The 14,840-nt window shown below is 36.9% G+C and overlaps 2 protein-coding genes across 4 annotated transcripts; both read left to right on the forward strand.

The window, feature by feature from the left end:
• The first annotated feature begins 2,487 nt into the window (after positions 1-2,487).
• LOC126600084 (plant cysteine oxidase 2-like) lies at positions 2,488-5,646 on the forward strand. Its single transcript, XM_050266607.1, has 5 exons — positions 2,488-2,993; positions 3,660-3,781; positions 3,966-4,122; positions 4,222-4,425; positions 4,975-5,646. The coding sequence occupies exons 1-5, from the start codon at positions 2,834-2,836 to the stop codon at positions 5,103-5,105; spliced, it is 774 nt and encodes a 257-aa protein (XP_050122564.1). The 5' UTR covers positions 2,488-2,833; the 3' UTR covers positions 5,106-5,646.
• Positions 5,647-9,111: 3,465 nt separating this feature from the next.
• LOC126600085 (probable inactive leucine-rich repeat receptor-like protein kinase At3g03770) lies at positions 9,112-13,800 on the forward strand. 3 transcript variants are annotated; one of them, XM_050266610.1, is made up of 9 exons: positions 9,112-9,327; positions 9,669-9,782; positions 9,943-11,302; positions 11,462-11,595; positions 11,749-11,989; positions 12,095-12,300; positions 12,383-12,453; positions 12,649-12,760; positions 13,161-13,800. In XM_050266610.1, exons 3-9 carry the CDS (start codon positions 9,967-9,969, stop codon positions 13,431-13,433), a joined length of 2,373 nt encoding a protein of 790 aa, XP_050122567.1. In that variant the 5' UTR covers positions 9,112-9,327; positions 9,669-9,782; positions 9,943-9,966; the 3' UTR covers positions 13,434-13,800. The 3 variants fall into 3 exon arrangements, with proteins under 3 accessions (XP_050122567.1, XP_050122568.1, XP_050122566.1); XM_050266611.1 differs by having other exon boundaries at positions 9,953-11,302; XM_050266609.1 differs by having other exon boundaries at positions 9,669-11,302.
• The last annotated feature ends 1,040 nt before the right edge of the window (positions 13,801-14,840 follow it).

The raw sequence follows: 14,840 nt of genomic DNA on the forward strand, positions 1-14,840 counted from the left end.
GCATAGATTTGTTCTGTAATATTGTAGGAATGACATAATTTTTCAAGTAGTCCAAAGAAATGCAACAAAATTGAAAGTTAAGAAAGAGAAGTAAATTGAAAGTTATGCAATTGAGCGTAATTATAACATGTCAATTTCAAGTTAATACCTATTTCTAAATTTCTAATCAAATTGTCAAATTATTCTAGTTAATGGATTTTGCTACTTGAATTGAAAGCTAGAAAGCCCTATGGCACTTATTGCTTTTTGGACTAGCCAAATTTCCCCTATCTCCGGCGAGATTCTCTTATGTCACTATTTCATCATGCGGTAGTCTTTCAATAAATAATCATTATATTTGCGAACAAATGAAAAGTATTTATTGGAAGGTGACGCCATTAAAATTGAATATTAGAATGTGTATTCTCTAATTGCTTAATGGATTGGTCGCTCAAGTGTATGAGAGAATGTGTATCCTAGTTAATGGATTTGTCAAATTATTCTAGATAATGGATTTGTTGCTTGAAAGCTAGATGCAACTGAATGCGCATCCTCTTGCTGCTGTCTCTTCTTTTTGCCTGTAATGTGAGAGAGAGATAAAAGTCGGTACATACTCACTACATAAATGACATGTTTATTATTTTTTTTTCTTCTGACAGATGATAGCTTTTAACGTGTTAAATTGTTAGTGGTAAAAAAGAAAAGGATATTGATACGAATCAAACCCGCACTAAGATGCATTGGCATAATTACAACTTTTTAATGTGGTAAAATACCATCTGCAAAGACATGTTTACTTAAATGCGAGAAGGAAATAACCCAACATGATCCTCTCCGGATCATTTTGGTGAGGATCTTGGAGATCCGTAAATCGTGTTTGTTCATCATACATCGTGCAGTCAGTTTTTATCAGGTACTGTTTGTAGTTAATTTTAAATAAAAATATTTAAAATAATTTCTAATCGCACAATGTACGATGAACATATATTATTCACATATTTATGAAATTCTCACAAAAAGGATCTGGAAATAACAAGTTCTCTAAGAAACATGCCATGCTCTTGATGTTTTAATATTTTATTATAGATTTACAAGAAAACTAAAAAAAATTCAAATATATATGTTAGTAAATAAGAAATAGTTGTGAAGTGAACCAATTCACATAACTCTTATAAATAGGCAAAAGTGAGAGATAACTTTTGATAGATATAGAAGCAGAACGGGTACAATGTATAACACAAAGGATGTAGGTAAAGAGAGGAGGGGGATAGTGGTATTATTGTTTATCACTCTTGATCTGATGTGTTGTAATGAAGTTACAGACATGCTTTTATTTATAGGAATTTGATCCAACAACTTCTTATGAGCTTGTTTGGATGTGCTTTTAAAATAACTGAAAGCGTTTTTAGAGAAAATGTTTTTGGATTCCAAAAACACTTGAAGTGTTTTCTGCAAGAAGCACCAGTTATGTGCTTCTTCCATGAAGTACTTTAAGTGTTTTTCTAGGATTTACTTACATTTTAACTAAGGATTAGTTCTAAAAATATTTTCACCAAAAGTGTTTTCGGTCATTTTAAAAGTACATCAAAATGAGCTCTATATACAAGAAGAAAGTATTTCACCTCCCTCCAACATTTTCATCTCATCTATTTATATATTCTATATTCTATTAAGAGAAGAGGACTTGTCAACTTTTTGCCCTCTTTTCTTCTAATTTTGCCCTCACTTTTAAATACACAATATTGACATCAGGAAGGCAAAATAGTAATTATGTATCTTTTTCCCTTTTTCCCTTTTTTGTTATTTTGCCCTCACTTTTAATACACAATATTTACATAAGATTAAAAATATGCACTTATTAAGAGAAATTGTTTTACCATCATTTTTTCATACACGTAAGTAAAATCATGATGTTTTTTTTTTATAATTTGAATGAACTAAAACGGTTGCACTTGAAGAGAACGTAAAAGGAGGCGAACGATTGTTCATATATATAGAATAAGTTCTCTTCTGCTAGTACATTTGACTTTCACCAAAATCCTTTTTTGATTAGGTTGTTTTTTGCACAAATATATGTGTAGCATTCACAATACATTTCATAACTTAAATTTCTCTCTTGACAGTGGAGAATATTCGTATTTTAGAAGAAACACTGACACTTTCTGCCAAAAAGTGCTTTTACCTAGAAGCAACCCCCGAAGTTTTGTAAAGAGAATAAGCCGCAGTATGAATAATAATACAATAACCAAAAAAAAAAAAAGAATAATAATACGATAAAACAATTGATTCCAGAGAGAGTGACACGTGGTCGACGATTGTGGTGATGAGCAAGATATTTTCCCAGCCAAATTACCAAATAAACGGTCAAAGCCAACAGTATTCGCCATCGTCTATGGGCAATTTGGACATTTCACATCCCGGCGTGACCAGCTCAGCCCAAAGCCCCTAGTTTCAACCCAAATCTATGGGTACAAATGGCAGAACTGCAGAACCTTGTCTCTTAATTTTTCCTTGGTTTTTCCCACAATCTACCAACTTTTCTTCCTCTTCAGCACCACATCCATCCGTGCCGCCCCTGGTTTTGGTTTCTCTCTCCTCCTTTCTCTCTCTCTCTCTCTCGATGGCTCGATCCATTATATATGATCGTAGATGTCCCCCTCCCTCCCACTGTTACACGGTATCATCATCGCCCCACTTCTCTTTGGCATTTCATCAAACACCTTCGACCATTCTGAAATTAATCTTTGCTTTGCGGATCGGTTGCTTCTCTTGCTTCTTTGTTTCTCAATTTGGATATTGAATTCTGGGGTTTGAAGGAGAAATTCTGTGCTGCATCTGAAGTGAATATATCACTATGGAGACTGCGAGGGTGGTGGAGCAGGGAAGACATCAGATGCCGCCGTCGAAGGTTCCAACTCCGCTGAAACAGCTCTTTCGTGCGTGCAGACAAGTTTTCAAAGGCCCCGGAAACGTTCCTTTGCCTCACCATGTGCACAAGCTGTGTCGCATCCTCGGTACGTTTTTCGGATTTACCAAGTTTCGTACTTTACTTTTGATTAATTCAGTCACATGTCGTTGTCGTTTATGTTTGATTGATATTTTATCATAAGAATCTTGTACTAGGAGCGTTGAGAATATGGTCATATGTTTTTGTCTATTCGAATTCCTATCTGTGGCGTTACGATCTATGTATAATGTATGTGCGTGCATCTGTGCTTGGACAAAATTTCCTGTCCTTTTGTTTTAGGAAAAAGTCCAAATTTGCAAAGATAGGAAAGAATTTGATAACGTTGCTATATCTAGGAAATATAAACCTCGTTCCGTTTTAGGAAAAATTGCAAATTTGAGTTGCTTTCTAAATATGTAGTTGGTGGCGTGTCGGGGTAATGTGTCGGATTTAATATGTTGTAGCCTGCAATGGATAATGAATCTAGGTTCTCATGGCGTACAATTATCTATACGTGGACGTGCGTGTGTGTAATGCTGGGGAAAAGATTAAGGAGAGGGGCAGGCAAGCATTAGCACGGAATTTTTATGTATGAAAGTGATATGTGGTCCGGATAAATATTTGACCCATTTCATGCGTGAAGGAAACATTGTCCGAGTTGATTGCATTACTGCGTGTTTAATGTGGACATCCGCCATCTTCTTTACAAGCCGATTTTATTGTGTTGCTGTAGATAATATGAGACCAGAAGATGTTGGGCTAAGTAGGGATCTGCAGTTCTTCAAGCGTAAAGCTGTTGTGAAAGGGACTCCTAGGGTCACGTATACAACCATATACGAGTGCAACAAATTTTCGGTAAGTTTGTACTTCTTTCTACCCAGTTGGTCCAGTATTTACTTGGGTAGCTTTCTCCAGAACTGATTATTAGTTCCTCTTAGATGACCATATATTAGTAACATAAAAAAGCAAAGTTTCTTTTTTCAAAAACCATTTACTCGGTCGATTGTTGATTGGTTCTGCTGTTTATTTCCATGTGCAGTTGTGCTGCTTTTTTATTCCGGCAAATGGTGTTATCCCACTCCATAACCATCCAGATATGACTGTTTTCAGTAAGCTTCTATTAGGCGAGATGCATATTAAATCATACGATTGGGTTGATCCCGTAAATTCAGATGGCTCCACGCCAGCGCCTCAATGTGAGTCGATATCATTCTCCTGTAGAATTAAAACGAAAATAAAAACTGTCTGGGACTGTGTCTTAACCAGGATCTAATACTATTAGGATGATTTTGCAGTGAGACTGGCCGAGTTGAAGGCTAATGATGTCTTCACAGCCTCATGCAAAGCATCAGTACTTTATCCAACAGAAGGTGGCAACATCCATGCCTTCACAGCCAAAACACCATGTGCAGTGCTCGATGTGATGGGACCACCCTATTCTAAAGAAGATGGCCGGGATTGCACGTATTACAGAGACCATCCCTATGCTGCTTATTCAAGTAGGTGAACTTTTGCTTTTTTTACAAGTTGCCAAATATAGTTTATTTGCTTTGATCTGTTGTGAAAACAACCAAATTATGGCGTGATGCGTATGAATTTTTCTCGGACTTGCATTTATAAAAGCTACACACAATCAATGTGGGAGAATGTAGGAACCATCAGAGATGTGCATGATGCAATTGGTGAGCCATTTGGCGATACAAAAGAGAATGTTAATCTGCGAGATGAGGCCTCTTAAAAATTTAGAACATCGAACTCAAATTCAATTGGCTATAGGTAGAGCGAATGTTTTTATATTCTCAACACTCGCTTCTCCAGTATATGTCTAGTATATGTGTACAGGTCTGAAACTCTCCAGCTACATGTTGATGATTTAACCTGACCATTTTCTGCTTAGGCTGCTTAGGCACGGTCCTCGGTCATTCTATTTAACCATTGAAGAAACTTGAACTCCTGAAACTTGTTAAAATACTGAAACTTGTTACTGACATTTTGATGCACGTTTGAGTTTATAAGCTATATCTTATTTGCTTGCCAATTCGACGCAGATGGAGGAGCAGCAGAAACTGAAGAGAAACACGATAGTTACTGGTGGTTGGAAGAGATTGAAATGCCTGAGTACGCAAAAATGGATAGAATCGAGTACTTGGGTCCACAAGTTACCAAGAGGAGTTCGTAGCTCTCCCGATGTATGCCCTCCGAGTATTTATTCGTCTCCACGCTCCGATCTAGGCGGAAGTCTCTCATTTTCCTACCGTGTTTGAATTAAGATAAAAATGGTTGTAGAGCTTCATTTCATGAGAAGGGATCCTCTGCGGATCTCTTCCACCAAGGCCATCGGATCAAGGGATCCAGGATTTTGAAATTTCATCCAACGGCCAACCTGTTTTGACCCCTTAAAATCTATAATAATTTTTTGCCGTTGGATGAAATTTCAAAGGTGCATATCACTTGATTCGGTGGCCTTGGTGGAAGAGATCCGGAGATGATTTCTTCTCTCATTTCATTACTATGTTATATTGCTTATGTACCATAGTTTTACAGATTTTCAGAAAAAAAAAAAAAAAAAAGTTAGGTGGATTTGGTTACCTTTAAGTTCATGGTTTATGAATTTGACTACTTTGTGACGTAAGGCGGTTGTTGAGCTGTCTCATTGTTTCTTTCTCCTATTTTTAGTATTTGAAGAATCATGTTGCTCAAAGAGCTCATGTTTTTTATAAGGTAGTTGGCTCGTTACTTTTTGTTGTTTTTCAACTTTTGTCACGTAATTCTCTGAAATTCAAACTCGTGTCATGTCTCACTTTGCCTTCTACCGTTAAAGTCCGTCTAATAAAACTTGGTAAAACTGTTACGAATAGAACTCTTGTTGGTTAGATGCGTCATGAGCTCCTAAAAAGTTTTGTTAGAGTTTTATTTTCTTATTTGGATAAGAAAACTTTGAATAAAAATAAAAAGAAATAAATTGATTTTTGTTAATTTTCAATCACATCACACTTATACAATACCTATTTGAACAACAACGTAAGACTCGAGTTGAGTTCTAAGATGCTGTCTAATAAAATTTGTGTTTCAAGGAGTTAAATGAGATTCGAGTTTTTGAGTTTTAGCGTATAGAAATGTAATGAATTGTGGTGTTGAGAGAGAGTATCTTACGTCGTGGGAGGGGGGGGGAGGGGGATCTATGGCTTCAAGACAAATTAGGGGTGGGTTGGACCTTAATGTAGGGGTTGAAATAGGACCACAGGAGTCCTAGGTCAAGTGGAAAAGAGACCATGACGTTTGTGTAGGTGGGTCTCCTGGACCAGGGGGCCTACACCTTTAATAAAGCATGTCTAATCAGGCACCCAATCTATCCTCCTCGTTGTAATATAAAAATAACGCCCTCCATTTAAAATCTTGCAGTGTACAACGAATTGTCAATGGTTATGGGCTTGAACCTCTGAAATACATGGGAAATAATCAAGGCTCGCTATAGTACATGTATTTACTTAATATATTCGTCAACTAACGGTTAATTATACAATTAAAAAAGAGAATATCATATTTGACAATACCTAAAACTCAAACCGGACTCACTCTAAGCACAGGGACGCAAGAACCTGACAGATCCACGAAGCTACTATAACTATAGGACATACGAAGTAGGAAAAAAAAAGTAGAAAAGATGAAAAGGTGCGCCTGATCTGTCTAGGTAGCTTGGGATAGATGGTAAATATGCGATTCATTATTGTAACATTCCACATCGTCCAGGAAAGTGATTCTTAAATGTATATTCTCATCCCTACCTAGCACGAGGCCTTTTGGGAACTCATTGGCTTCGGGTTTCGTAGGAACTTCGAAGTTAAGCGAGAAGGAGGACAGAGCATTCCCAGGATGGGTGACCCACATGGAAGTTGCTCGTGAGTTTCCAAAAACAAAACCGTGAGGAAATGGTAAGCCCAAAGCGGACAATATCGTGCTACGGTGGTGGAACGGGCCCGGGATGTGACAAATTGGTATCAGAGCCAATCCCTGGCAGGAAGTGTGCCGACAAGGACGTCGGGCCCCCTAAGGGGGGTGGATTGTAACATCCCACATCGCCCAAGGGAGTGATCCTTAAATGTATATTCACATCCCTACCTAGCATGAGGCTTTTTGGGAGCTCACTGGCTTCGGATTCCGTAGGAACTCCGAAGTTAAGCGAGAAGGAGGCTAGAGCACTCCCAGAATGGGTGACCAATTGGGAAGTTGCTCGTGAGTTCCCAAAAACAAAACCGTGAGGGAATGGTAAGCCCAAAACGGACAATATCGTGCTACGGTGGTAGAACGGGCTCGGGATGTGGTGGACCTGAGCCGGGATGTGACAATAATATAGATGGTGAATGTATTTAGTAAATGTGTAAAAATAATAAAATGGGATATTACATATCTGATCATATCTAACCGTTAGATGATGAATGTATAAAATAAATGTACATACCGTAGTCAAGTCCTAGATTATGAAAGTGAAAGGAAAAAAAAAAAGATAAGGATAAAAAAAAGGTTTGTAGCTGAGTTACTTAAGAACATTCATTCTTACGAGATGTTAAATTCGATTTCATCATCTTTAATATTACTTGTTGAGTTAGATAACAACTTATATCCCTAACTCAAGATTCTTCCTCCCTCATTATCGATTAATTTGTATAAAGAAAAAAAAGGGTAAGAATATGTGTGATTGTGTGACGTTAAAAAGCTCTCAATTCCTTGTTATTTGATTCTTCCACTTTAAATAAGTGGGTCTTTAGAACCTAAAGTCTCCAATTGTGTCCCAACACACACAAAACATTGGAAAATGCTTTTCCTTATTGACCTCCATTGTCCTTATGATGTCACACAATTTCTTCAGCTACGAGAAGATGTTGCAACAAATGAAATAAAATCAAGACAAAATAATAAAAATTTAACATGAAATGAAGGGTTTGTAAGATATTAAAGTAAGGAACTTTTAACGAAAAGTTCCCGGTACGGTTCATTTTAACGAAAAATCATATTTTTACACTAAAAAGTTAATCCTGATACTATTCATTATACTATTTATTTTATCATTTTCGTTAAAACTCAAAATTTTCAAATATTTTTCAAAAATTTTCGTTTTAAAGTTAATCTTGTGACCGGCTCGTCTCAGAACACAAAGTTTGATCTTTAAATCAATCAAATCTTGTGTGCAGTTCATATTTATATTATATTGTCACTAATTAAAAACCTTGTGTAACAAGTTTTATTTGGGACAAATTACAAATGAGAGAGAGAGAGAGAGAGAGAGTTGACTGCTGCAGGAGGGAAAGTAGAAAAAGGTAGAGAGGGTGGGCCAGGGCTACACCAGCACGTGACAGGTGGATGGAAAGCCAAAGCTTACCCCACCACCACACCGAGAAAGCGAAAGCTTACACCCGGTCTGTTGCCTTTGTCTCTTTGCCCTGCACACCATTTTATTTTACTATTTCCCATTTTTTAAATAAATTATAATCTTCGAAATCAATCTGGAATTATGAGAATATTATCAGTAGATCGATTTCTGTCAAAGTTTCATAAAAACGGATCAGTAGTTTATCGACTCCGATTAATCACACGATGATGATTAAAAAGAAATTAAAATATCTTTATGAATTTTTCCTGTATCCCAGAAAACTCACAATAAGTGTAGAGATTTATCGTTAAAAGTTTCGATGGAGTTAAAAACAGAACAAAACAAGATAAATCGTATTTAATTTTGTCCATTTTTCCACGTGATTTTTTATATTTATGCTCTTAGACAATCTTCCCCACTCACAGACAGTTACAGTGAAATAAAGCTTCCATTCTCCTCTGAAAGAATATTTTTTTTTGCTTTTGCTTTCAAGTTGCAGTCCAACCATGGCTGCCCTTTGAGTTTAGCTTTCCAAAAAGCACAAGAATATATTCCAGAAGGGCAAAAATAAAAACACAGAGAAAAATAACTAGAATAATGCTATTCATATTATATTTTTATACCATCTTAGATGAGAAAGAAAGGCTTCTTCGTATACCACAATTATCATTTAATTAACTAATTTTTTTTAATTATTAGTTTATTAAATAATGAACTAAATTTAAAAATCTGATTAATTCAAAGGATATGATATGAAAATATAATACAAAAACATGGTATGAATATCATTACTCAAATAAATATAAAAAAAAAACGTCAGTTTCAAGTTGTCACTAGATTGTCTTCTTGTGTTATGCAAACTACAACCAGAAAGCAAACCAGAAGCTGACTTGTGGAGAAGAGAGAAGAGAAGAAGAAACTCCATCTCTTTCGTGTGTCAGTCACTAAGATTTTCAGGCACCTCTGAAACTGCCGACTGTTGGATTCACCGAGTGGTTCACAAAACTTTGGGGTTTACTGAAGCAATAGGCTGGTCAGTGTGTTTTTTTATTTATTTATCTTTTATATTTTGTTGGGTTTTGCTTAAATTTGTTTCTGTTTAATAATTATCTGAGTTGGTTTTTCTTTTGGTCGAAAATCTTGCTGTTTGTGTTGTAGTTTGAAAGTTTTCCTTTCTTTTGTTGGAGGGGATTTCTATGTTTTTATTGGAGCAGTTTTTGGTGAATATTTACTTTCTTTTGAAGTTGAAGTAACAATCATTTGTTTAGTAAAATTGTAACCAACGAAATCTTGACGTACCGGTGTGGTGTGGTTAGTAGTAGGCCAATGACTCGTCTTTCTGAACGTATCTATCTTGTTAATTTGTTTTCACAGGATTTGGAAAAGCAATAGCTTGTGGATTTGTATATCATCATTATTTTCCTGGATTTGTTTGGATCTCAAAGTCACATTGAGCTGTTTGTTCAATCTTGAATCCATTGAGCTAAGGTAACATTCTTTGATTCCTGCATAAACTTGTGTTCCGATGCGAAATCGATAAAACAGAATGTTCAGTTGGAATTTGATAAACGAAGACTTGAATTTCTTATATTTTGATCATATGTTTATATATGTTTTTTTATATATCATTGTATATGGTTTTGGGAAGCTGAATGCAGTAACTGGAACTGCTATGGCAAAACGCTCTCTCTGTTCTCTGCCTTTGGTTCTTGCTATCATTGTATTTTCAGTTCATGATTCCGAACAGCACCAATCCTCCGAAGCTCAGACCCTTTTGAGAATTACGCGACTCCTAAACCTTCCAACCGTCTTGAAAAGCTTGAATAACTACACAGATTTTTGCAACTTTGAAGTGAATTCTTCTTTTGCTGTCTCATGCTACGAAGGGAACATAACCCAGCTGCATATAATCGGCAAAAAACCTGCTCCTTTGTTGCCCCGAAACTTTTCAATTGATTCCTTTGTAACAACTCTGGTTAAGCTTCCGAGCTTGAAAGTCCTCACATTGGTCTCTCTTGGTTTATGGGGAAACTTGCCTGGTAAAATCGCGCGTTTATCATCACTTGAAATACTTAATGTGACTTCAAATTTCTTGTATGGCACCATCCCTCCAGAGCTTTCCTCTCTAACAAGCCTCCAGACGCTTATACTCGATGACAACATGTTTTCTGGACTGCTTCCAGAAGGGCTGGGTTCACTTCCGGTTTTATCTGTTTTGAGTTTGAAGAAGAACTTGTTCAATTCATCCTTGCCGAGTTCATTGAGTGAGTTGGAAAGTCTTAGACTTCTCGGGCTTTCTCATAACCACTTCTATGGGGAACTGCCTGATTTTAGTCGTTTGACGAACCTTCAAGTTCTTGAAGTGGGAGATAATGCTTTTGGACCTCAGTTTCCGAAACTTGGGAAAAAGTTGGTCACCCTTGTACTGAGAAAGAACAAATTTCGGTCTTCCATCCCTGCTGAATTGAGTTCCTATTATCAGCTACAATGTCTAGACGTTTCTTCCAACATGTTCGTGGGGCCATTTCCTCCATCGCTGCTATCTCTACCTTCGATTACTTACCTTAATTTTTCAGGAAATAAATTCACAGGAATGCTTTTCGAAAATTCATCTTGCAATGCTGAACTTAAAGTTGTGGATTTATCCTCGAATCTTTTGTCTGGAAGCTTGCCAAAATGTCTTGAGTCGGATTCTAAGAACAAGGTTTTCCTGTATGCAAGCAATTGTTTAGCTACTAGTAATCAAAATCAACATCCGCTTCCATTTTGCCACAATGAGGCGTTAGCTGTTGGAATAGTACCTGACCGAAGCAAGCGAAAGCAAGCCTCCAAAGCAGCCCTTGCCTTGGGTATAATTGGAGCGCTTTTTGGAGGTGTTCTACTTGTCGGTCTAATCTTCTTCGTATATAGAAGAATGAATACCAACAAGACAATGAAGAAATCACCAACAAGATCAATAACAGAGAATGCATCAAGTGGATATACCTCAAAGTTACTATCTGATGCAAGTAAGTTCTCATCTCTCAGTCGCTCACACACGCGCACACTCGCATACACACAAAAATAAATGATGAGAAAGGAAAAACATAAGTACTGGATGTTGATTGGTTAAATTTTCCAGTTTATTCAAAATGTCTGATAGTCTGATATTCTGCTTATGCCTAAAGGATATATATCTCAAACAATGAAGACGGGAGCGCTTGGCCTTCCAGGTTATCGAACCTTTTCACTCGAGGAACTTGAGGACGCTACACAAAACTTTGATACATCTACTTTCATGGGTGAAGGCTCACATGGACAGGTACATAACATAAACCTTTTAATTTCAAGTGGTATTGAGCTTTTGAATGCAGTTTTGTGTGATTAACTATGAATCACATCGTAGAATTAGAATTTCTTCCGATCTTAAATTAATAGTCGTTAGCTGGTGTTTTCGTTCCTTTTGTGGTTTCAGATGTACAGAGGCCAGTTGAAGGATGGTTCTTTTGTTGCCATCAGATGTTTGAAAATGAAGGGAAGTCACAGCACTGAGATTTTCATGCACCATATAGAGCTAATTATGAAACTACGGCATCGCCATTTGGTCAGCGCACTTGGACACTGCTTTGAGTGTTACTTGGATGATTCGAGCGTCAGCAGAATATTTCTTGTCTTCGAATATGTACCAAATGGCACACTTCGGAGCTGGATATCTGGTAACTCATCATGAAATCTTTTATTTAGTTTCTCCACCATGACCTTTTCTTTTGATTTCACGCATTTATCTGGAATTTTCCGTTCTGTTTTTTTCTCTTCGGAAGGGGGACATCCCAGACGATCACTTGCGTGGACACAACGCATAGCAGCTGCAATAGGCGTAGCAAAGGGCATTCAGTTTTTGCACACGGGTATCATGCCTGGTGTATTTTCAAATAATCTTAAAATAACAGACATTTTACTGGATCAGAATTTTGTTGCGAAAATTAGCAGTTACAACCTTCCTCTGTTAGAAGAAAATATGGAACAGGTAAAACATTATGTTGTAATTAATTCATTGGGGGATTGTCCATTCGATTTCTCGAGGCAAATCATTATGCACTGGTTTTCAGATATGCTCCTCCTCGCCGGGTGGTCATGGAGGCTCTTCGAGCGGATCTGTAACTTCCAGTACCGGTGCAAGGTCTGCAATGAAAATATTCAATCATTTTAAGCTACATGTATACTAAAACACTTAAATGCACCATTCATAGGAACTTTTTAATTTTAATTACTTTTGATCATAATCTTAGCACGCCTTTGTTCTTGTCGACACCTTGTCACCTCTCGCTACCTTCACAGTATTGCATTGTAAACATTGTGCTATGTTGGTTGACAGGAAGAAAGAAGACAATAGGACTGATGTTCATGACTTTGGAGTAATATTGCTGGAAATGATCAAGGGGAGACCGGTGAAGTCTGAGGTTCAAATTGAGGTTTTTGAAGATCAGGTAAAAGAAACTTGCTTTTCTTATATTTTCTTCAAAAGATCCATTTTAATTTTTCAGGAAACAAGATCTTTCAATATCTCCCATGCCGCCTGCAATACTCTCACAGCCCTTATGGTTTTTCGACCTTTCATGGAAGACTTAGTGTTGGCTAATTTGACAACTGAGCTTTCAAATTCTTAAACCAATCCCTTCAACCATAAAGCTTCCTTTCCTTCTTATTATGTAAATGCTTAGGTTTCCTCTAAATTCTGGCCATTACTCAGATCGAACTCTAAAAAACTTGCACTGATATCCTTATTACTTCCGAAAATAGTTCATCTTTTTTCCTTTGCCAGGAACGGTAATATACTAATATGGGAAATAAGTAGTTAACTTATAAATATTCGTTGATGATATGCAGCTACAAGTGGCCCTAACAGCTGATGATGAAGCTCGAAGAAGCGTAGTTGATCCACGGGTTAAGCAGACGTGCTTGGATCAGTCAGTGAAGACAATGATGGAAATTTGTGTTCGGTGTCTGCGCAAGGATCCAGCAGAAAGGCCTTCTATTGAGGATGTTCTGTGGAACTTGCAGTATGCTGAACAAGTTCAGGATGCATGGCAAGGAGGAGAATCCCAGAGCAGTGAGGGCTCTCCGGTTTCACCTTCACAACCTCCACGCCTCACCTTTTAGTTGTGAGTCACTGGAGTTTATTTTTATTTTTTATGCTTGAGAATTCATGCCACAGCTAGCTACACAAAGAGAATCAATGACTTCCGCCGAGAAAGATGTTGCATTACTCATATCCGGCATCATAGGTTACGGAAGACCTTAAAGGGATCAACTGATGGCGAACCATGCCTTGCCGGCTGGTGATCTATGTTCTGCAGCAGTTTAGAGATTTCTTGGTTTTTAAGTCACAACTGTAAATTAAGGAGTGTAAACATTCTTTACCTTTTGTTCGGATTTCTTGGTTTACAAGGGATCATATATGTTTTCAGCATACTACATATACTGAGCAAACGTTCTGTACCTTTTATCCCCATCCGTCCTTCTCTCATTCTCCTTCTAAGTCTGTAAATTTTCTCTTTATATATTTCTGTTTTTTTTTTTCAGTTGATGCCAAATATGTGTTTGTTTGTTTGCTACACACTCATTGTGGGTGGGTCGCCTTACTAATCCGAGTAGCTTAGGGCGTGCTTAAGGATCTCATATCACCATATGGTGGTGAACATATTTCAAATACCATGACTTACTTAACCAAGAATCCATTACCCATCAATCACCTTAATGCTTGATTAGTTACAAGCCTACATTACCAGACTAGGCCTTTATATAATTCTATTTTAGCATAAATTTAGATTGTGTTAAAGCTATATAAAAAAAAAGCACATAGAGAGAAATAAAATCTGTAACATTTTTTATTTAATATAGAATGTGTCATTTTTGAACATTTTGCTTTGACCATAAAAATTTAAGAACGACCAGTGTCACATATATTATCAATAGAACATAATGACATTATGTTTTCACCATATCAGACTTAATATTAGTGCATGTTTTCTTCATTAAAACATAAACATCTTGCTCAGTATTTCTCTATTAATTTTTTTATTAACCACAGGTAAAAGATTATGCATGACATGTGCACCCATGCACTTTGAGGTTTTCCGCATCCCACACGCTGCGGGCAATACAAATCTTGTGCCTGCCTGCCTGCCTTTCCATGATTGAAGACTACCTTCCACAAGTTCCATACAAGTGTCATTTAATAGGATAAATTAACAAAACCACTTTTCATAAAACTAATTAAGATTTTAATATGATAAATTAACCAACTACTTCTCATAAAACTTACTGAAATTTTCACGTCATTTGATGTGTTATAAATAAAAATAGATGATGTGATTGATATATTTCACGGACTATATTAATAAAAACTAATTTCACGTATTATACGTTAAATAAAATAGTAATGTCAAGTATTCCAAATATACCGAAAAATTACTCCCCTGGTCCTTGCACGCGGACCTCAGACACACCATGCAGCTACCACTCACATTTCACTCACTCAATATCCATCAACTTCACCAACCATAA

The sequence above is a fragment of the Malus sylvestris genome, chromosome 14 (assembly GCF_916048215.2).
Source record: "Malus sylvestris chromosome 14, drMalSylv7.2, whole genome shotgun sequence".
Classification (NCBI taxonomy): domain Eukaryota; kingdom Viridiplantae; phylum Streptophyta; class Magnoliopsida; order Rosales; family Rosaceae; genus Malus; species Malus sylvestris.